Genomic DNA, 20,524 nt, shown 5'->3' with positions numbered 1-20,524 from the left:
CACAGAGCTCTCTGAGGATCACTCTGTGTACATCAGTCCACTGAGCTCTCTGAGGATCACTCTGTGTACATCAGTCCACAGAGCTCTCTGAGGATCACTCTGTGTACATCAGTCCACAGAGCTCTCTGAGGATCACTCTCTGTCTACATCTGTCCACAGAGCTCTCTGAGGATCACTCTGTGTACATCAGGCCACAGAGCTCTCTGAGGATCACTCTGTGTACATCAGTCCACAGAGCTCTCTGAGGATCACTCTGTGTACATCAGGCCACAGAGCTCTCTGAGGATCACTCTGTGTACATCAGTCCACTGAGCTCTCTGAGGATCACTCTGTGTACATCAGTCCACAGAGCTCTCTGAGGATCACTCTGTGTACATCAGTCCACAGAGCTCTCTGAGGATCACTCTCTGTCTACATCTGTCCACAGAGCTCTCTGAGGATCACTCTGTGTACATCAGGCCACAGAGCTCTCTGAGGATCACTCTGTGTACATCAGTCCACTGAGCTCTCTGAGGATCACTCTGTGTACATCAGTCCACTGAGCTCTCTGAGGATCACTCTGTGTACATCAGTCCACTGAGCTCTCTGAGGATCACTCTGTGTACATCAGTCCACTGAGCTCTCTGAGGATCACTCTGTGTACATCAGTCCACTGAGCTCTCTGAGGATCACTCTGTGTACATCAGTCCACAGAGCTCTCTGAGGATCACTCTGTGTACATCAGTCCACAGAGCCCTCTGAGGATCACTCTCTGTCTACATCTGTCCACAGAGCTCTCTGAGGATCACTCTGTGTACATCAGTCCACAGAGCCCTCTGAGGATCACTCTCTGTGTACATCAGTCCACAGAGCTCTCTGAGGATCACTCTCTGTGTACATAAGTCCACAGAGCTCTCTGAGGATCACTCTGTGTACATCAGTCCACAGAGCTCTCTGAGGATCACTCTGTGTACATCAGTCCACAGAGCTCTCTGAGGATCACTCTCTGTGTACATCAGTCCACAGAGCTCTCTGAGGATCACTCTGTGTACATCAGTCCACAGAGCTCTCTGAGGATCACTCTGTGTACATCAGTCCACAGAGCTCTCTGAGGATCACTCTCTGTGTACATCAGTCCACAGAGCTCTCTGAGGATCACTCTCTGTGTACATCAGTCCACAGAGCTCTCTGAGGATCACTCTGTGTACATCAGTCCACTGAGCTCACTGAGGATCACTCTGTGTACATCAGTCCACTGAGCTCTCTGAGGATCACTCTCTGTGTACATCAGTCCACTGAGCTCTCTGAGGATCACTCTCTGTGTACATCAGTCCACTGAGCTCACTGAGGATCACTCTGTGTACATCAGTCCACTGAGCTCTCTGAGGATCACTCTCTGTGTACATCAGTCCACTGAGCTCTCTGAGGATCACTCTCTGTGTACATCAGTCCACTGAGCTCCCTGAGGATCACTCTGTGAGTACATCAGTCCACAGAGCTCTCTGAGGATCACTCTCTGTGTACATCAGTCCACTGAGCTCTCTGAGGATCACTCTCTGTGTACATCAGTCCACTGAGCTCACTGAGGATCACTCTGTGTACATCAGTCCACTGAGCTCTCTGAGGATCACTCTCTGTGTACATCAGTCCACTGAGCTCTCTGAGGATCACTCCCTTTGTACATCAGTCCACAGAGCTCTCTGAGGATCACTCTGTGTACATCAGTCCACAGAGCTCTCTGAGGATCACTCTGTGTGTACATCAGTCCACAGAGCTCTCTGAGGATCACTCTGTGTACATCAGTCCACTGAGCTCTCTGAGGATCACTCTCTGTGTACATAAGTCCACTGAGCTCACTGAGGATCACTCTGTGTGTACATCAGTCCACTGAGCTCTCTGAGGATCACTCTCTGTGTACATCAGTCCACTGAGCTCTCTGAGGATCACTCTGTGTACATCAGTTCACAGAGCTCTCTGAGGTACACTCCCTTTGTACATCAGTCCACTGAGCTCCCTGAGGATCACTCTCTGTGTACATCAGTCCACTGAGCTCTCTGAGGATCACTCTCTGTGTACATCAGTCCACTGAGCTCTCTGAGGATCACTCTCTGTGTACATCAGTCCACTGAGCTCTCTGAGGATCACTCTCTGTGTACATAAGTCCACTGAGCTCACTGAGGATCACTCTGTGTACATCAGTCCACAGAGCTCTCTGAGGATCACTCTGTGTGTACATCAGTCCACAGAGCTCTCTGAGGATCACTCTGTGTACATCAGTCCACTGAGCTCACTGAGGATCACTCTGTGTACATAAGTCCACTGAGCTCACTGAGGATCACTCTGTGTGTACATCAGTCCACTGAGCTCTCTGAGGATCACTCTCTGTGTACATCAGTCCACTGAGCTCTCTGAGGATCACTCTGTGTGTACATCAGTCCACAGAGCTCTCCGAGGATCACTCTGTGTACATCAGTCCACAGAGCTCTCTGAGGATCACTCTGTGTACATCAGTCCACAGAGCTCTCTGAGGATCACTCTGTGTACATCAGTCCACAGAGCTCTCTGAGGATCACTCTGTGTACATCAGTCCACAGAGCTCTCTGAGGATCACTCTGTGTACATCAGTCCACAGAGCTCTGAGGTACACTCGCTGTGTACATCAGTTCACAGTGCTCGCTCAGGATCACTCTGTGTACATCAGTCCACAGAGCTTTGAGGTACACTCCCTGTGTACATCAGTCCACAGAGCTCTCTGAGGATCACTCTGTGTACATCAGTCCACTGAGCTCTCTGAGGATCACTCTGTGTACATCAGTACACAGTGCTCGCTCAGGATCACTCTGTGTACATCAGTACACAGAGCTCTGAGGTACATTCCCTGTGTACATCAGTTGACAGAGCTCTCTGAGGATCACTCTGTGTACATCAGTACAAAGACTTCTCTGGTCTGCGAACACCAGCAGTATTTGTAGGTACACATTGAACAATTTATTAAGGAGTCTTCATAGTAAGGAACTCGCCAAAATTAAGTACTTTATTAATATATAAAATTAAAAATGTGAACTCTCCTTTCCAAAGCAGTTCAACCCCTGGGATTTTAGACGTCTGTGCCCATTTTATCCACAATTATCCTGTGCGGACTGTCATTTTATTTAATAGTAGGAGACTTAAAGTACCTCTTTCCCTGAGTCTACATAAAACCCTTTATTCAAGAAAGGGTTAAAATACGTGTTCTTAGTGGCAGAATCGGATTACTGGCAATCTAAATCTGTCCTAGGAATAAATGGTCTGGGATCCAAACTGTGGATTAAATGAAAAAAATCAGATTTTATCTGTAAATTTTAAGAAGCACTCATATGTTCAAGAATACGATGTGCGGTAAATTCAGAGTCCAACCCTGGTTTCTTTTTGCATCATTTGCTGCGCCTAATGGCAGGATTACAATACAGCCCTGACTGATCTCCACATACTCACCCGACAGTGGGGGGTTGGCTTGAATTTCAAACATGATAGAATTTTGAGTAGTATCTGACATTTTCAGTCTCCCCAATCGTCTCATCTTTATCTTCACAGTGTTTGCAAGACAAATTGCCCGACATTTGTAATGGTGGCGAGTCGTGGCCAAGGGAGAATGGATTCGGGGATTACAATTAAACAGCACTTCTGTGGATAATTGTCAAATCCCCGATATCTAGTTATTTTCTCCACTTATTTAGCTTTTCCTCGACAAAGTCCGGATGCAAATCCCCAGTAAAGGCGGCGATCAGGCCCCTGATCTCTGTCAATAGTTTCTGTGATCTGCCACTGCCAGATGTGGGATCTTCCATCTTTTCATGTCGGAAAATGTCCGGCCTGTGTTCAGCGTCAATTCCAAATATTGTGGCAAAGTTTAGGAATTCATGGTGTGGAGACAAGGAACAGAAAGGCACATCCAAACATGGTGCTGAGGTTTAGCAGGAGGATCACATCGCGCAGTTACTCATTTTTGTATCCTTATTTTAGTTAAAGATTGCAAAGTGCCACCACCAGGGGTTTGGAAGCAGTTCCTCCACCCGCCCTCTCTGATAGGAGTGCTGGGTGGCACAGCATACGGTACAAATATAGTATAAAGAAAAATCTAATTTCCTGATTAAAAATACATGATTTAAAAAGGTTTTATCTGCGAGTTAGAATCCTGGCCATATTGTGGATTAGATGTTTGAGGTTATTGGGTTTGAATTTGGCCATTTTTGTGCCTATTTTCCTGAATTGATGGGAATTAGGAAGAACAGGAATGATCCTCCCGAATCCCCATTGTTCCTGACATCTGCAATCTTCTTTAGCCACACCCCTCGCCCAACATTCAAGGCACTTATCGGAGGGCTGCTGCCCACTAGACAAATGGCCCAAAATTCATCCATTGAAATGGGAGGACGGCCTGCGGAAACCTCGCAGATTAGGCAGGTCACCTAAATTATTAAAGTGGGGCCTGAGCTCCAATTCCGAGTGGTCTCGGATGTCCTAGTTAGGCTGCCTGTTGCCTGTGCAAGGCCAGTTCTGAGCTCTAAATGGGTCAGGGTGAATTTCTGGTCCATTGAGCGTTTTGTAATATTTGAGGAATATGCACACAGTTAATGTGAGCTCCTTTTACAATGAGTGCTGCACTGCAGGTTTCTGTCATTGCTCATTGCGGAAAGTAGAAATCAATCACTTTTAATTTCATGAAGCAAATATTTTCACATTTAAAAGCAATTTACCAGTTCCCGTGGACCATATGGCTCGCAGAATGTAATTGCATTGCCATGCATTATGATGCCGCACTGATCCCCCACCAAACAGTGGCTACATTCAAACCTTAGAGAAATAAGACAAGGAAAGATCGCTTTAATTAATTCAGGACAGTTTACTACACAGCTCACACAAATGAGTAAAGAACAAAAACAAGTAATTTGCAATTATATACCACTTTTCACATCCTCAGGTTGTCACAAAGCACTTCACAACCAATGAATTAATTTTGAAGTACAGTGTAGGGAAATATGACAGTCGGATGCACACAGAGCGAGGTGGTGACGCAGAGGTTTGACACTGGACCTGTCATCCAGGGACCATGGGTAATGCTCCAGGGACCAGCGTTTGAATCCCAAATGTTGGAATTTAATTCCAATAAAAATCTAATGATGATTATTGTCATAAAAACCCATCTAGTCCACTAATGTCTTTTAGGAAAGGAAATCTGCTGTCCTTGTCTGGTCTGGCCTACATGTGACTTTAGATCCACAGCAATGTAGTTGACTCTTAACTGCCTTCTGAAATGGCCTAGTAAGCCACTCAGTTCATGGATTCACAGAATTTACAGTGCAGAAGGAGGCCATTCGGCCCATCGAGTCTGCACCAGCCCTTGGAAAGAGCACCTTACACAAGCCTACACCTCCACCCTATCCCAATCCCTCCACCCTATCCCTATAACCCCTCCTAACCTTTTTCGGACATTAAGGGCAATTTAGCATGGCCAATCCACCTAACCTGCACATCTTTAGACTGTGGGAGGAAACCGGAGCACGCGGAGGAAACCCACGCGACTCCACACAGACAGTGACCCAAGCCGAGAATCGAACCCGGGTCCTTGGAGCTGTGAAGCAAGTGTGCTAACCACTGTGCTGCTGTGCTGCCCTTCAAAGGTAGTTCGGGACGGGCAACAAATATTAGCCTTACCAACAATGCAATCCTGTAAATGAATTTTAAAAAGGACGATCCCACAAACAGCAAATAACCAGATAATCGTTTTTTGCTGGCTTTGATTGAGGAATTATTTTCCAGACAGCTAAGGAGGCACACAGGGGTTAGCTTTAACATCTTATCTGAAAATGCACCTTGAACAATGCAGTAGCCTTAGTTGTAACTACCACAGCCTAGACTGTGTGTTCAATTGTGTATTGGGATTAAAACTCATTAACTACTGACTCACTTAGAATGCTGTCAACTGAACCAAGTACTGGTTATTAAAAAATTACAGAATTAAAATCAACAATACTCTGCATTTATTTGTTATACTTAACACAAAAAAAACTTGTTAAGATGCTGCAGAACTCCCTACCTAACAGCGTAAGGAATGTTCTTTGGAGGAGGGTTTTACTGTGCCCAATACATATCTGACCCATTAGCATTTCACACTGATAATCAGGGGCGAAATTCTCCGGAAACGGCGCAATGTCCGCCGACTGGCGCCCAAAACGGCGCCAATCAGACGGGGATCGTGCCGCCCCAAAGGTGCGGAATGCTCCGCATCTTTGGGGGCCGAGCCCCAACATTGAGGGGCTAGGCCGACGCCGGAGGACTTTCCGCCCCACCAGCTGGCGGAAACGGCCTTTGTTGCCCCGCCAGCTGGCCCGGAAATGACATCTTGGGCGGCGCATGCGCGGGAGCGTCAGCTGACAGTTTCCCGCGCATGCGCAGTGGAGGGAGTCTCTTCCGCCTCCGCCATGGTGGAGACCGTGGCGGAGGCGGAAGGGAAAGAGTGCCCCCACGGCACAGGCCCGCCCGTGGATCGGTGGGCCCCGATCGCGGGCCAGGCCACCGTGGGGGCACCCCCCGGGGCCAGATCGCCCCGCGCCCCCCCCAGGACGCCGGAGCCCGCCCACGCCGCCTTGTCCCGCCGGTAAGGTAGGTGATTTAATTTACGCTGGCGGGACAGGCAATTTATCGGCGGGACTTTGGCCCATCCGGGCCGGAGAATCGAGCGGGGGGGCCTGCCAACCGGCGCGGCGCGATTCCCGCCCCCGCCGAATCTCCAGTGCCGGAGACTTCGGCAACCAGCAGGGGCGGGATTCACGCCAGCCCCCGGCGATTCTCCGACCCGGCGGGGGGTCGGAGAATGTCGCCCCAGATTTCACCCAGGACAGAGCGACATAGGGGAGTAAAGGGAAAGAGGAAAGCAGAAAAACAGGAACGTGGGGAATAGAAGCAAGGGGTGTTTTTGTAGAGCCAGCTGTTTAAGCAAAAAGTAAAACTCGGAGAACTACCAAATAAGATTGCTTAGATTTGTGTGAAGTGAGCCATGAGCAAATGTGGGTATAAAAATACTGAAAAATGGAATATAGTTTTGCTCTGAAGCTTGGTTTCAGGTATGCCCATCCCTACACACGTTACACATAGATCTGGGTGAATCTGTAGATCTCTGCACATGTGCAAAGGGTAATAATCTGCACATGTGCATGGGGCTGGGCATTTCCTCCCCACTATTGCCATTATTGGTGGCATAAGCTTCAATAATTTCTGCCCTATTCTCTGGAACTTCCTCCCTAGACCTAGTCACCTTGCTAATTCTCATCCTAAAGTCTCACTGAAACCTAACTTTCCAGCCACGTGTTGGGTTATCTGTCTTAACCCATTTGCTTGACGTCTCCTTCACCTCTGTGAAGCAGCTGGAGGATGCTTACTAAAGTAAGGTCACTGTATAAATAGAAATTATTAAAGCCAAGAGGACGTGGCACACACCATAAGACCTAGGAGCTGAAGTAGGCCATTCGGCCCATTAAGTCTGCTCCGCCATTCAATGCGATCAAATCTGACAATTTCAAGGAGATTTGACTATTTTGGTTGTCTGTGTGCTCACTAGCATTCACAACAGAAGTAAGACAGATGCACTCAGGTTCATGGCATGTGTTGAAATAACCTTACTGATAATAAGCCCTTCAGTTCCACTCCAAACTACCAAGGTTAAACACTTTGTTTATATTTACAAGTACACCTACCAGATGTCTGGATTCAGCTCCAGTTGCACATATGAGTCAAAGTCATCCCGAAGAATCACACTGGTGCTGTGGATTTCAGCTAACAAAGAAAATAAAACCTAATTAATAAACAATCTACCACAAAGCAATGTTCTCTGAAAACATATATGCTGAGCTTGTCCAACAATGTCTCAAGAGCTCCGTCAATTTATTTTTTATTCAGAGAAAGCATGAATTTTTGTCACACAATTTGTATTAAGCGCAATGCTCTGGAGAGTCAGCCTTGCCTCACTTTGGCCGGTGTTCAAAGCCAGTTTTTTTTCAAGGACAGGATGCATGCAAATCTCAGCAATAGTGAGTTATAGGTTTTTCATCTCCATGGCAACATTAGTTTGTTATGGTTTTATTCCTTTAAAATTTAAATGAATGCAAATGGTACCTCCAAAGGATAATGCCATGCAGGGCATGGAAAATGACTATGCTCCATTAAAAATTGTAGTCTGCCAAGGGATGCAGGTTGTACTTTAACATCTTATTATGCACCACTGCATGCCTATATTAGCATCCAATTGTGCTGTTTAGTCCCTCTCCTGGGGCCTTTTAAACATTTATTGAACATGGCACCGGTTATAGTCTCTCCGAGAGTTACCAGAATAACCAAGCTTGTGATTCACTTTTACAAGTCTGCCTATCCAACACATGATTGTATCAGCAAGGTTTTACAGAAAGAACGCAAATACCTTTTTAAAATCTGGTCTCTCCTTTGAACATAAATACGTAAAATACGAGCTGGGACCTCACTTCACGGCATAGAATTTCTACAGGCAAGAAGTCAGTCTTAAAAGAACTCATGTGGGAATTTGAATAATGAAATCGTTGGAGCACCGAATAATTCCACTGTCGACTATTTATGTTCTGGCAATATTATTTTCTTGAACTATTGTGATTTTATCGTTTATGAATGTAAAGTGTGTTCGTATTGTCAGCTGGAACCTTCCTATTTCAGGTCAGTCTTAAGTGCTTCCAGGTATAACACCACTAGATGCAGACTAAAACTCGCTTTAGCCATAGCAATCTGCTTTGATCCATCGTCAAAAGGTCATCCTCTACTGCATCAGTGTGATATTTTCCTATTTCTCCCACCAAGCCATCCTATAGTCTGTCTGAGTGAAATTTCTAACTTGGTGCCTAATTAGGAGAAGCACCTTGTGCTGTGTCACTGGACAAATATTATAAATATTTTTGTTAAACTAACATTCTTCTTGTTTTGGTATACTCAAATGATAGAACACCTCTTAGTCAAAAAGACAGTGATGCGGCATCTTCTAAGGCTACTACAAACTTCCCATGACTCCAATAATGGTAAAGATGCAAGAGCAGTATCCTCTGATCTTTAACATACATTCTTCAGGCGGTTTGCCATCTCTGCTGATAACTGTGCTGAGAAAAATGGGTGTCTCATCAATCCATGATCTCCTACACTTACATATTACTAGCCTGCACTAGAGCACATCAGTGTACTATTCATTTACAAAATTGTAGGCACCACAAAACATCCATAAATTACTAAGCGAGACCACAGGAGAGATCACCACTCCAACGACTTATATTTATACAGCGCCTTTAACATAAGGAAGCATCCCAAGGTGCTTCACAGAGCTCTATAAAACAAAGAATGACAGCAAGCCACACAAGGAGGTTAGATGACCAAAAGTTTGGGCGAAGAGGTGGGTTTTAAGGTGTATTTTAAGTGATGACAGTGAAGTAGAGGGAGACAGAGAAGTGGAGGAAGGGTACTCCAGGGCTTGGGAGTTAAACAACTGAAGGCATGGTCACTAATGGTGGAGCAATTAAAGTTGGGGATTCAGAGGACACCAGAATTAGAGGCATGTGGATATCTTGGAAGGTGGTGATCCTGGAGGAGATTCTAGAGATACGGAAGGGTGAGCCCTTGGAGGGGTTTCAAAACAAGACTGAGAATTTTAAAAACAAGTCGTAGCTTAAGTGGGAGTCAATGTAAGTTATTGGGCACAGGGGTGATTGATTGGGGAAGGGGACTTGCTGCGAGTTAACACGCAGGTAGGATGTGGGAGACCAGCCAGGACTGCATTGGAATAATTGCAGCTAGAGGTAAGAAAGATGTTTCAGACTTATGACAGGACGAAGTCGGGCAATGTCGGAGGTGGAAATAGTGTTGATGATGACATGAATAAGAGGAAGGGTGGTGAAGATCAAGGAGAAATGGGAGGGGCAGCTGTGAGGGGAGATTAATTGGGGAGTTTGGAGTGAGGCACTGCGTATGGTAAACGGGATCTCCTCCTGTGCAAGGATGAGCCTGATACAGTTTAAGGCGGTGCACAGGGTGCATATGACTCGGGCGAGAATGAGTGGGTTCTTTCAGGGGGTAGCAGATGAGTGTGAGGGGTGTGGGCGGGGGCCAGCAAATCACGCGCACGGGGTTGCAAAAAATTGGGAAGATTTTGGGCGGGAGTGTTTGCTGTCTTAGCCAGGATAGTGGAGGAGGAGGTGGACCCGGACCGTTTGGTGGCGAGATTTGGGGTTTCAGAGAAGCTGGAGTTCATGGAGAGGAGGAAGGCCGATGTCATGGCCTTCGCCTGTCTGATTGCACGGCGGTGAATTTTACTGAAGTGGTGGTCGGCATCGACACTGAGGGGTAGCAGCTTGGTTGGGTGATTTATACAACTTCCTGTGGTTGGAGAAAATAAAGTATGAGTTAAGGGGCTCAGCAGAGGGGTTTGAAAAAAGTGGGGGATATTTGTGGCCATGTTTGAGGAGCTGTTTATTGCGGAGTGGGGGGGGGGGTGAAAAAGGGGAAAAGATTTGTGGTGACTGTATAGTTGACTGTTGGGAAGTACGTTTCTCAGGGTGTTTAGTTGTTGTAACCTGTTTTGATACATGTTTGTAATAAAATACATTTTTTTTTTAAGTGGAGAGGAGCTCAGAAGCTCATCTTACGACCAAATGTGACACCAAGCTTCTAAACAGATTGTTTTAATCTCAAACTGCTGCCAGGGAGAGGGATGGAATCAGTTGCTAGGGAACAGAATTTGGAGCATGAATTAAAAACAATGGCTTTGTTCTTCCCGTTATTTATTGGAAGTACTTTCAGTTCATCCAGCACTGTATGTCAGATAAACAGTCAGATAATTTGGCAAATGTGGAGGAGTCGAGAGACGCAATGCCTATAACAGATCTATTATTGAGCTACAGTGGACCAACGGGCAAACTGAATTAGCAGATACCGCTCTCCATTCATAGTGGCATTTGGAAGTATTTTGCATTTCAACAACTGCTCTTTGATATTTCAGGCTCCAACACATTCTATTCTTGCTCATCAGTTTCCATAAGCAACCCTGTGCCTCCTCTAAAATAAAACTTAGGGCAGGATTTTACGGCCCCTCCTGCCAGTAGAATTTTACAGATCTGCCAAAGTCAATGCACGTCTGAATGGAAACGTCCCTGCCCCCGCCATGACGGTGCTGTAAAATTCCACCCATAGCCTTTTGGATAAAGCAAATTTGATACGATATACATAGGACGCACACTATCAACATTTGCTGATGACATTACAGTTGGGGATATGTTAACCAGAGCTGTTGAAGACTTCTGGAGGACATGGGGGTCAGATAGAGTGGGAAGATAGGTGACATGTGGACACCACTGCAGAGAAGTGTTTTGGAATGTGAAATATGGAATGAGAGTATATTCACTTTTCTAAAATTAAAAAAAAACTAAATTTAGAATATCCAATAATTTTTTCCAATTAAGGGGCAATTTAGCAGGACCAATTCACCTAGCCTGCACATCTTTTTGGGTTGTGGGGGTGAGAGCCATGCAGACACGAGGAGAATGTGCAAACTCTACACGGACAGTGACCCAGGGCTGGGATCGAACCCGGGACCTCGGCGCCGTGAGGCAGCAGTGCTCACCACTGCATCACCGTTCCGCCCATAACCATATATCCTCAATAGAAAGATGTGGAGGGAGAGTCAGAGTATAAATACATAATTCCCTGAAGGTCCAAGTGTGCGCAAATAAAACCATTAAAAAGACCACTAATGTTTTAGGGTTATAAATAGGGATAATGATCAACTTATACAAGGCTGTAGTTAGGTCACTGTTTTTTTCTGAAAATCTTGTATGCCCCTTAATAGAAAAGCCATTAAAATCATAGAAAACATGTAGCTTAATAAGGTTATACTAATTTGAAACTTATTTTTTTCATTACAGACACTGACCTACTTGCAATGTATTCCAGCAATGTAATCTGCTGCATTTAAAACTTTTCCTCTTTCCTTTCAAATTCCACGTAGTATTTCAAAAATCTGCAACAACTTTGCCCAGCCCCCAAAAAAGACCAGTCTTTGCAAAATGGTGGTCCCTGCAGGGGGGAGGTGATGGTAGCTGGCATGCTGCAAGTCCTTCAACAACTGAATTTGTTGGAAGGCCAAGGTCATGGAGAACCACTCAGAATGGATATTAGCCAGCAGGAACCTTGCTTCCCTGAACAGCTTCACTCTGTTCCCTCAATAAGCTGTGAAAGCCTCTAGTGAGGCAGCAATAGATGGTGTGATGTGGTTGGTTGCAAGGCTCAAGACAACAGGTTCAGTCTCGTGTGTATCAGGAGCAGCATGCATGAATTATCCAAAAAGGTGCCACTATGCACCTCAGATATCACCCCTGCGGTTTGGTCGAATGCAAAGTATGAATGAGTGCGTTGCATTTTCTCAGCCATCTACAGAGGATGGCAAAGACAGTAGAGACACCAAGCACCGGATAGTGTTCTTGGAGGTGTGTTCTTTGTGTTTCTTATACTCAGGATGGATGTCGTAGTGTTCACAAGGACCACACAAGCTAAGTTCAATAACAAAGCTAACATTTATTACACTACTTAATATACAGTTCGATCACTTACTTCTATAGCAAGCAATAATCTACGAAACTACAATCTACACTATACTAATACTTGTCCCATGCACTCTGCCTTAAACTGTACTCTGCTCTCTCCTACACTCTTTCCCACTCTCCCCTACACTCTCCCAGAAGCCTGAGAGTCAGTCCTTTGTATAGGTCTGTTCCCAGCTCCACCTAGTGGTCAATTATGATATTATATTAACCATTTATATACTAGACATGCTTCATAATGTCACAGGAGACTCCTTGACTGCTGCCATCGAGACTTTAGACTTCTGCTTGTTGTTAGACCAAAAAGACTCAGTGAAACCTGAGTCCCTGCCAGAGGGTCAGAGCCATGAAATCACCATAGGCTCACAGCACCAGCTTTCCTGCCAGCACAAATACTGCTCTCACTGGCAGACCAGGAAGGTTAAGGAATAAGAACGGGAAAGCATTAGGGGTAGGCAATAGAGAAGTTCAGTTTTGTGTAGGCAGGTCAGTACATTATGGAAGTTTAGTGTTTCACATCTGCTTGGCGGGTGACGACAAAAGGCTGTTGAATGGTGGGCAAGCTGTTGAGTTGGCATGGGACTCATTATATCTACGTTCTGTAGAGGGTTTTAATTGGGGTCAGGGACCATGGGTGCAAAGGGTAACGCTAGCCCAAGAGCCATCTGGACATTCTCTTAGCAGCTTCACACAGATTAAAAAGCATTGTGGCTTCCCCCTGGCTAATGCTCATTATTATGTCGGGTGACATTATTGTGCTCAGAAACTACTGCCATATTAATGCTTGGTTAGCTCTTCCTGTTCCTGTTCGGCTTGTTCTGAGGAGACCATGGGGGCCAGATGAGTTCCATCAAAAATGCTCTGGATCTTGGGAAGGATGCCAGGTTGTAAATATTCTTTGCCCTTTACAGTTGTTGTATCTTTTCCCTGAGAAATTGATAAAGTTGTTTCCGCTGGTAAACATAACATTCATCACTTGCTTGATATGGGAATGAACTGCAGACTGGCTTATCGGATACAAGGCCATTACAATGGTCTGGAAGGATCCGGTAACATAGAACATTAAATGCCATGATGATTTTGACATCTTAAATGCTGACTTTAAGTCAGGCAAAGCTCCATTAGTGTGTTAACAGAGGCACAGGAGACAGTTTTAATCTGACACACTCAGGTAGGAGTGAAACAATCCAAACACATTAGCTCGAGAGCAGTGGTCAGTGTGCACTTAGCATCAGAGATATCTTTGGATCTGCAGATGATGTGTCCTCTTCATACAACAGTAAGGAAGTAGATGCAGCAAGTCCCATCATCTTAAACATTCTACATGCGACCTCGATTGCCGCAACTATTTGCCACTATTTGCATTGACCAATGCTCAACACGCCCACCCTGCATCATAGAATCATAGAATGGAATCATAGAATTTACAGTGCAGAAGGAGGCCATTTGGCCCATCGAGTCTGCACCGGCTCTTGGAAAGAGCACTCTACCTAAACCCATGCCTCCACCCTATCCCTGTAACCCAGTAACCCCACCTCACCTTTTTTGGACACTAAGGGCAATTTATCATGGCCAATCCACCTAACCTGCACATCTTTGGACTGTGGGAGGAAACCGGAGCACCCGGAGGAAACCCACGCAGACACGGGGAGAACGTACAGACTCCGCACAGACAGTGACCCAAGCCAGGAATCGAACCTGTGACCCTGGTGCTGTGACGCAACTGTGCTAACCACTATGCTGCCCATCAATAACACACTGCCAGTGGCCTTCAGCAGGTGAGGTTTGGACTTACACCCCTCATTGGGAGGAGTCCTTCCCTCAAGAGCTGACAGCTATTCTGATTGGCCAGCAGCTCTAGCGCTCCCAGCAGTGCCAGAACTCAGTAGTGGCTACTACTGGTACTGCAAACAGGACCCCGAAGAAGAGGGAACATGTCCGGAATGAGGTACGTCCTGGGATTTTAGGGAAGAAAGGGATTAGGCAATGTAAGGAGTGGGGTGAGGGAGATGGGATGTGGGTTTTGGAAGCCAGGCAGGAAGTAACAAAATAGGGGGTAAAACCTTGGATGGGGGGTGCTTCCAATGTGAAAATGGTTTCCTTAACCCTACTTTCTTCCCACCTTTTAACCAGTTGTGTTTTTTTTTTAAAAAGGCCTACCCACTCCCGCCCACCTACCCATGCCAACCATATTATGACGTGGACAGCATAATCTTTGGATCAATTGGCTTATTAACAGTCTCAAGTGCCCATTAATCATCTTTTTAAAATGCGAAGTGGGCTGCCAATTCTTGTACCGTCCACCTACCATATTATGGGGGTGAACATAGGGTTGGGCAGGAAGGCGATGGGTTACCCATCTGCCATATTTTACATGCCCCCTGGCCCACCCCCTGCCAAAACCACACCTGGTTCAGGTGGGAGCGGGGTGGTAGCGGAACAACCAGCCCAATGACATTAATGCTTCTGAACAGGATCGGAAGACTAAAGGATAAATGAAAAATCATTATAAAACGCCTCAATTTAAAACTCCAGCATATTGGCCTGGTTAAATATTATATACAGGATACAACATAGAAGTATTTTATAACATGCATCAGCACAGAATCTCCATTTATGATAACGCCTAGAGGTATCCTCCATTGATAGTGGAACTATAGGTTGCTAAAACACAAAAGAAAGATTCCCAGTCCATTTAATGTTATAGTTTTAAGAATACTATTTTTGAATAGGTCTTCCTTTATCTGAGTGTAGTCATCTAGTTGTAGTTGCCTGCGCATTGTGTGTGATTGACCTCCCAGAACCACTGACGATTTGATGACATTTTTATACACTGGAAGCGACCGTTGCTGATTAGCCATACAGTGGCATGCTATAAGATTACATATAAATGATGAACCTCTGCTAAACATGACACAAGTTAAATTGGCAAAGAGGGCAACGTGGGCCAAAGCGGAACAAAGTACATATGGTAAACCAGCTTAATGAAATCTTCAGTTACGTCAGGAAAGATGTCAAGAACACATCTTGATAACAATGGGTTACTGAAGAACTTCAGGCAACATTCACGTTGTGTTGAAATATTCTCACTTACCCAGTTTAGGCCGTAGGGGTGATTCAGTGGGAGCTGTGGGATGAGAACAAAACAGATAAGTTATGTTAATTGTTCGGCAAATGCTATTTTCTTCCAACGTAATGATCTCATGTGTAAATAATTTACAACTGAAAATTTTTCATGTACAATATTCTCCAGGGAGAAGTGGTAATTTTAGGATATGATGTGAATTCATGATGAAGCTATTTTTTTCTGAAGAATTTGATTGTTTGACGATCCAAGTTAACTTTAAGAACAACCGTTAATGATTAGGGAACTGAGGACAGTTGCATTTTTATTTACGAGAACCACTATTTGACTTAAGTGCTATATTGATGGTCAGCTGGAGCATTTTGACTTAGAAGCTGGTTAAAAACCCAAGTGCCTAAAGAATGTCCTTTTCACCCAGGGTCAGGAATTTGCCAATTGGGGAAATCATATTTGAGACCCTATGGTGGCAGAAGTAGCAAGGTGCCCGAATACAGCAGCTTCCGAATAAATCGTAATTGTTTAGCAAGGAAAAATCCATCGATCAGTTGAGCAACCAGCTTAAACGGTTTTGTTTATTCATGAGTGTGTGAATTACTCTTAAGACTCAATAAAACAAAGTCGCAAATGTGTCAATCCTAACTACTGCAGACAATGCTGAAAGCGATATAAAATATAAATGAATCCATTGTTTAATGTCGACTCAACTTTGAGGATGCTGTCCAAATTGATTCTTTACTCTCACTTCCTTCCCCTGTCCTTTTAAAGTGCAGTTGCTTTCTGGAATCAAGTTTCACTAATACCTGTAAGTCTCCAGGACCTCACTCAAATCTGGTCTTCATGCGTCGGCTTTTTAGTGAAAGCCACTAGGATATTTGACTGTGGACAGCATCACACCCGAGTTGGATCTTCATTTCATCTGATACCGTCCAAATCATGCACCGTCTAATAAAGCTTACTGGGCAATGAACTCAAGGTGCACAGATTCTTTCCCCTGCTTTCCTGTGAAATAATGCCATGGGATCTTTTACTTGCAACTAAACAGGAAGATGGTGCCTTTGTTTAACATTGTGTCCAATAGATGTTACCTCCAACAACGCAGTGCTCCCTCAATACTGCACTGGAGTAGAGGATGGGGGCGTGGCCATTTTGGGTGGGCCAGATTAGAGGGAAGCTTGGTGGCAGGGAGATATCTAAGTTAGGAGGGGGTGGCAGACCTTAATAGAGGGTGGGGTTCAGAAACCCCAGTGAGGATAGCGACATGGAACATGCAGGGGTTGAATGGTCCAGTTAAAGAGTCTCGGGTGTTTGTACACTTAAAAGGTTTGAGGGCAGATGTGGTCTCCCTTCAGGAGACCACACCTGCGAGTTAAGGACCAGATGCAGCTAAGAAAGGGATGGTTGGGGCAGACCTTCCACTCGGGATATGACTCCAAGTTGAGGCGGGTTGCAATCCTGTTCAGTTAAAGGGTAGTATTTCTGGTGGCCAGGGAGGTGTGGGATCCAGGAGGGAGGCTTACGATGGTGAGTGGGGTCTTGGCGGGGGCACCAGTTGTTTTAGTAAATGTCTGTGCGCTCAATTGGGACAACGTGGACTTTGTCAAGAAGATGTTAGCGTCTATCCGGGACTTGGATTCACATCAGCTGATAATGGGGGGGGCGATTTCGATTGCATGTTGGACCCATGGATTGGCCGAGCCCCAAGTCAGTGGCCAAGTCAGGTATGGCGAAGGAGCAGGGGGTATTTATGGACCAGATTGGGGGAGGTGGAAGTATGGAGATTCAGGCATCCGAGTGAGTTTTCCTTCTTCTCCCATGCATATCGGGTGTACTACCGTACTGATTATTTTGTGGTGGGAAGTTTGTATACTCGGGGATCGTGGGGATGGAATACGCAGCGATAGTGATTTTAGATCATGTGGCACATTATGTGGATGTGAGGTTCGAAGTGTGCTGGGCTCAGAGACCCGATTGAAGGTTTGATTCAGTGCTCCTTGAGATAAGAAGTTCAGCGAGAAGGTGGCCTCAGCGATAAAGGATTACGTAGAGCTTAAACCAAACAGGAAGGTCTCTCCCTCCACATTTTGGGAGGCATTGAAGGCGGTGGTCCGTGGGGGTGTTAAATCTTACTAGGCCCACTGGGTCAAAGTAGAGAGGGCGGAGAGACAGAGGTTGGTGGATGCCATTGTAGAAGTGGATCGGCGGTACTTGGTGACCCCGACTAGGGAGCTGTCGGCAGAACGGAAGAAATTATAGAGAGAGTTTGACCTAGTGATGACAGAGAAAGGGGTGGGTCAGCTTTGTTGCTCGAGGGGGGTGCTTTATGAATATGGGGAGAAGACTAATTGGCTGCTAGCCCATCAGTTGAGGCAGCAGGTGGCTACACGGGAGATTGTGTAGGTGACGGATAAAGGAGAAGGGTTGGTGACGATGCCAGAGAAAATTAATAAGGCATTTGAAGCCTTCTATCGAGGGCTGTATAAATCTGAGCCCTGAGAGGAGGATGTGGAGATGGGGCAATTTTTAGACGGGTTGGTGCTCCCAGTTGGAGAGAGGGATGGGACTGGGATTGGAGGCACCATTGGGGTTGCAGGAGATAATGGAGTGTATTGGGTTGGTGCAGATAGGGAAGGCACGGGGCCGGATGGCTTTCCAGGAGAATTTTATCAACAATTTTTGACAGAGTTGGCGTCCCCCATCTCCTGGGTGTGTATAGTGACTCGCTGGCGCAGGGGGAATTGCTGGCCACACTTGCTATTGAGCAAGCGTCAATCTCTTAAATCCCAAAGAAGGATAAAGACCCAAAAGTGTGGGTCTCATAGGCCCATCTCCCTGCTGAATACTGATGTGGAAATACTGGCTACGGTGTTGGCGAGGCAGTTGGAGCAATATGTGCCAGAGGTGGTCTCTAAGGATTAGACGGGGTTTGTTAAGGGGCGGCAGTTGAAGAGCAAATAAGGAGGCTGTTGAATGTGTCAATGACCCTGTCAAGAAGTAAAACGCTGGGAGTTATTATACCAATGGATGTGGAGAAGCCTTTTGACCGGGTAGACTAAAGGTAACTGTTTGAGATCTTGGGGCGGTTTGAGTTTGGGCCGGTGTTCATTTCATGGGTGCGTGTGAAGACAAATACAATGAATTCAGGATATTTTAGGCTGCATAGGGGCACAAGGCAGGGATGCCCGCTACCCCACTATTGAGCCTTTAGCTATTGCGCTTTGGACGTCACGAGAGTGGAAGGACTTGTAAGGGGAGGTAGGAAGCCCAGGGTGTCATTGTATGCCGATGACTTGATGCTCTATGTTTCAAACCCGCTGGAGTGTCTGGAGAAAATAATCGACATATTAGGGAAGTTTGGTGCCTTTTCCCGGTGAGGTATTTCCGGTTAAAGCCCAAGGAAGGCGTGCGAATCTGGGTGCCTTGTCATTTAAACTAGCCAAGATAAGGTTTTGGTGTCTGGGTATTCAAGTGGCCCATGACTGGGCCACGATACATAAGTGGATCTTAGGCAGTTGGTAGAGGGGGTAATAGGGAATTTGAAGGTGGTATGCCATGCCACTGTCCTTGGTGGGGAGGGTACAGACCGTAAAGATGAACATTTTGCCGAAGGTTTTATTTGCTTTTCAGTCCCTTCCGATATTCCTTTCAAAGGTGTTCTTCCGGAGGGTGGATAAACTAAGTTCTGAATTTGTATGCGCAGGTAAGACACCGAGGATCCGGAGGGCTTTTTTGCAGAAAGTACAGCGCGTGCAAGGATTGGCTTTCCCAAACCTGCTGTATTACTATTGGGTGGCAAATGTGGAGAAGGTGAGATGCTGTCGGGGGGTGGGGCATTCATAGTGGGTGCAGGTGGAGGAGTCCTCCTGTGTGAGGGCATGCTCAAGGGCCCTAGCGATGGCCCCCATCCCGTTCTCCCCGGGTAGGTGTACCAACTGTCCCGTCGTGCTTTCATCCCTCAAGATATGGAACCAGCTGAGGGAGCACTTTGGTGTAGGGGGTATGTCAGTATTGGCCCCAATATGCGGGAATCCTGGGGGGAATTCTCCACTAATGGGGCTATGTCCCCACACCAGCGTCAAAACCTGAGTGTTTCACTCTCAGAAAGTCCTGAGTCATTCTCCTACCTGCAGGGGGCTGGCAGGGCCCCGGAGCGCTCCTTGCAGCTCTGGTTGCGGAAACCGGGGCCCTGCACTTCCTGTCGGGAGTCCGCGCATGCGCACGGCGGCAGCCTGTGGCGGCCACCCCGTGCGACTTGGCGGACTCACACCTGGACCATGATGAACGAAGTAGGCCCTCCCTCGGGATCGCACACGCCCGCAGATCGGTGCCGCCCGGTCGCTTGCCTGGCCGCGGGGGCCTCTGTCAATGGCCCCCTACCTGCGCCGCGTAGACTGCGGAGGCTCGGAGAATCCAGACCCATAGGTTCATACCAGCAGGGATAGACGACACACAGGAGCTGGCCTAGGGAAGGGGTAGAATGGGTAAGGAACCTGTTCGTAGAGTGGATGTTCGTGAGGATAGAGGAGTTCCGGGGAAAGGTCCTACTGTTGAGGGGGAGTGAATTCAGGTACATGCAGGTCTGGGATTTCCCTAGTTTCCTCAGCTGTGAAAAATATACACTATTGGACAAATTGCTAACTCAGGATGAGCTGGGGAAGGGAGGGAGGATTGAAGACATTTACAGGTGGTTGTTGGAAACGGAAAAATACCAGTGGAGGAAATAAGACAGAAATGGGAGGAGGCTGGAGTGAAATCATGCACTGGATAAATTGGATCCTGTTCCAGGATGAGCCTTATACAGTTTAAGGTGGCCACAGGGCCCACG

The 20,524-nt window shown here is 46.4% G+C and overlaps 1 protein-coding gene across 2 annotated transcripts in view; it reads right to left on the bottom strand.

The window, feature by feature from the left end:
• Positions 1–20,524, bottom strand: part of LOC140387945 (reelin-like) — a 520,778-nt gene that overhangs the window by 313,997 nt on the left and 186,257 nt on the right. For both annotated transcript variants that reach the window (XM_072471313.1, XM_072471312.1), the window contains exons 6-8: positions 15,712–15,744; positions 7,713–7,791; positions 4,716–4,812 (exon numbers count right to left, since the gene is read on the bottom strand). In XM_072471313.1, coding sequence (XP_072327414.1) covers positions 4,716–4,812; positions 7,713–7,791; positions 15,712–15,744 — 209 coding nt within the window. The remainder of the gene's footprint in view (positions 1–4,715; positions 4,813–7,712; positions 7,792–15,711; positions 15,745–20,524) is intronic.

This window comes from Scyliorhinus torazame, chromosome 13 (genome assembly GCF_047496885.1).
Source record: "Scyliorhinus torazame isolate Kashiwa2021f chromosome 13, sScyTor2.1, whole genome shotgun sequence".
NCBI lineage: Eukaryota > Metazoa > Chordata > Chondrichthyes > Carcharhiniformes > Scyliorhinidae > Scyliorhinus > Scyliorhinus torazame.
This window is presented reverse-complemented; position numbering and strand designations above follow the sequence as displayed.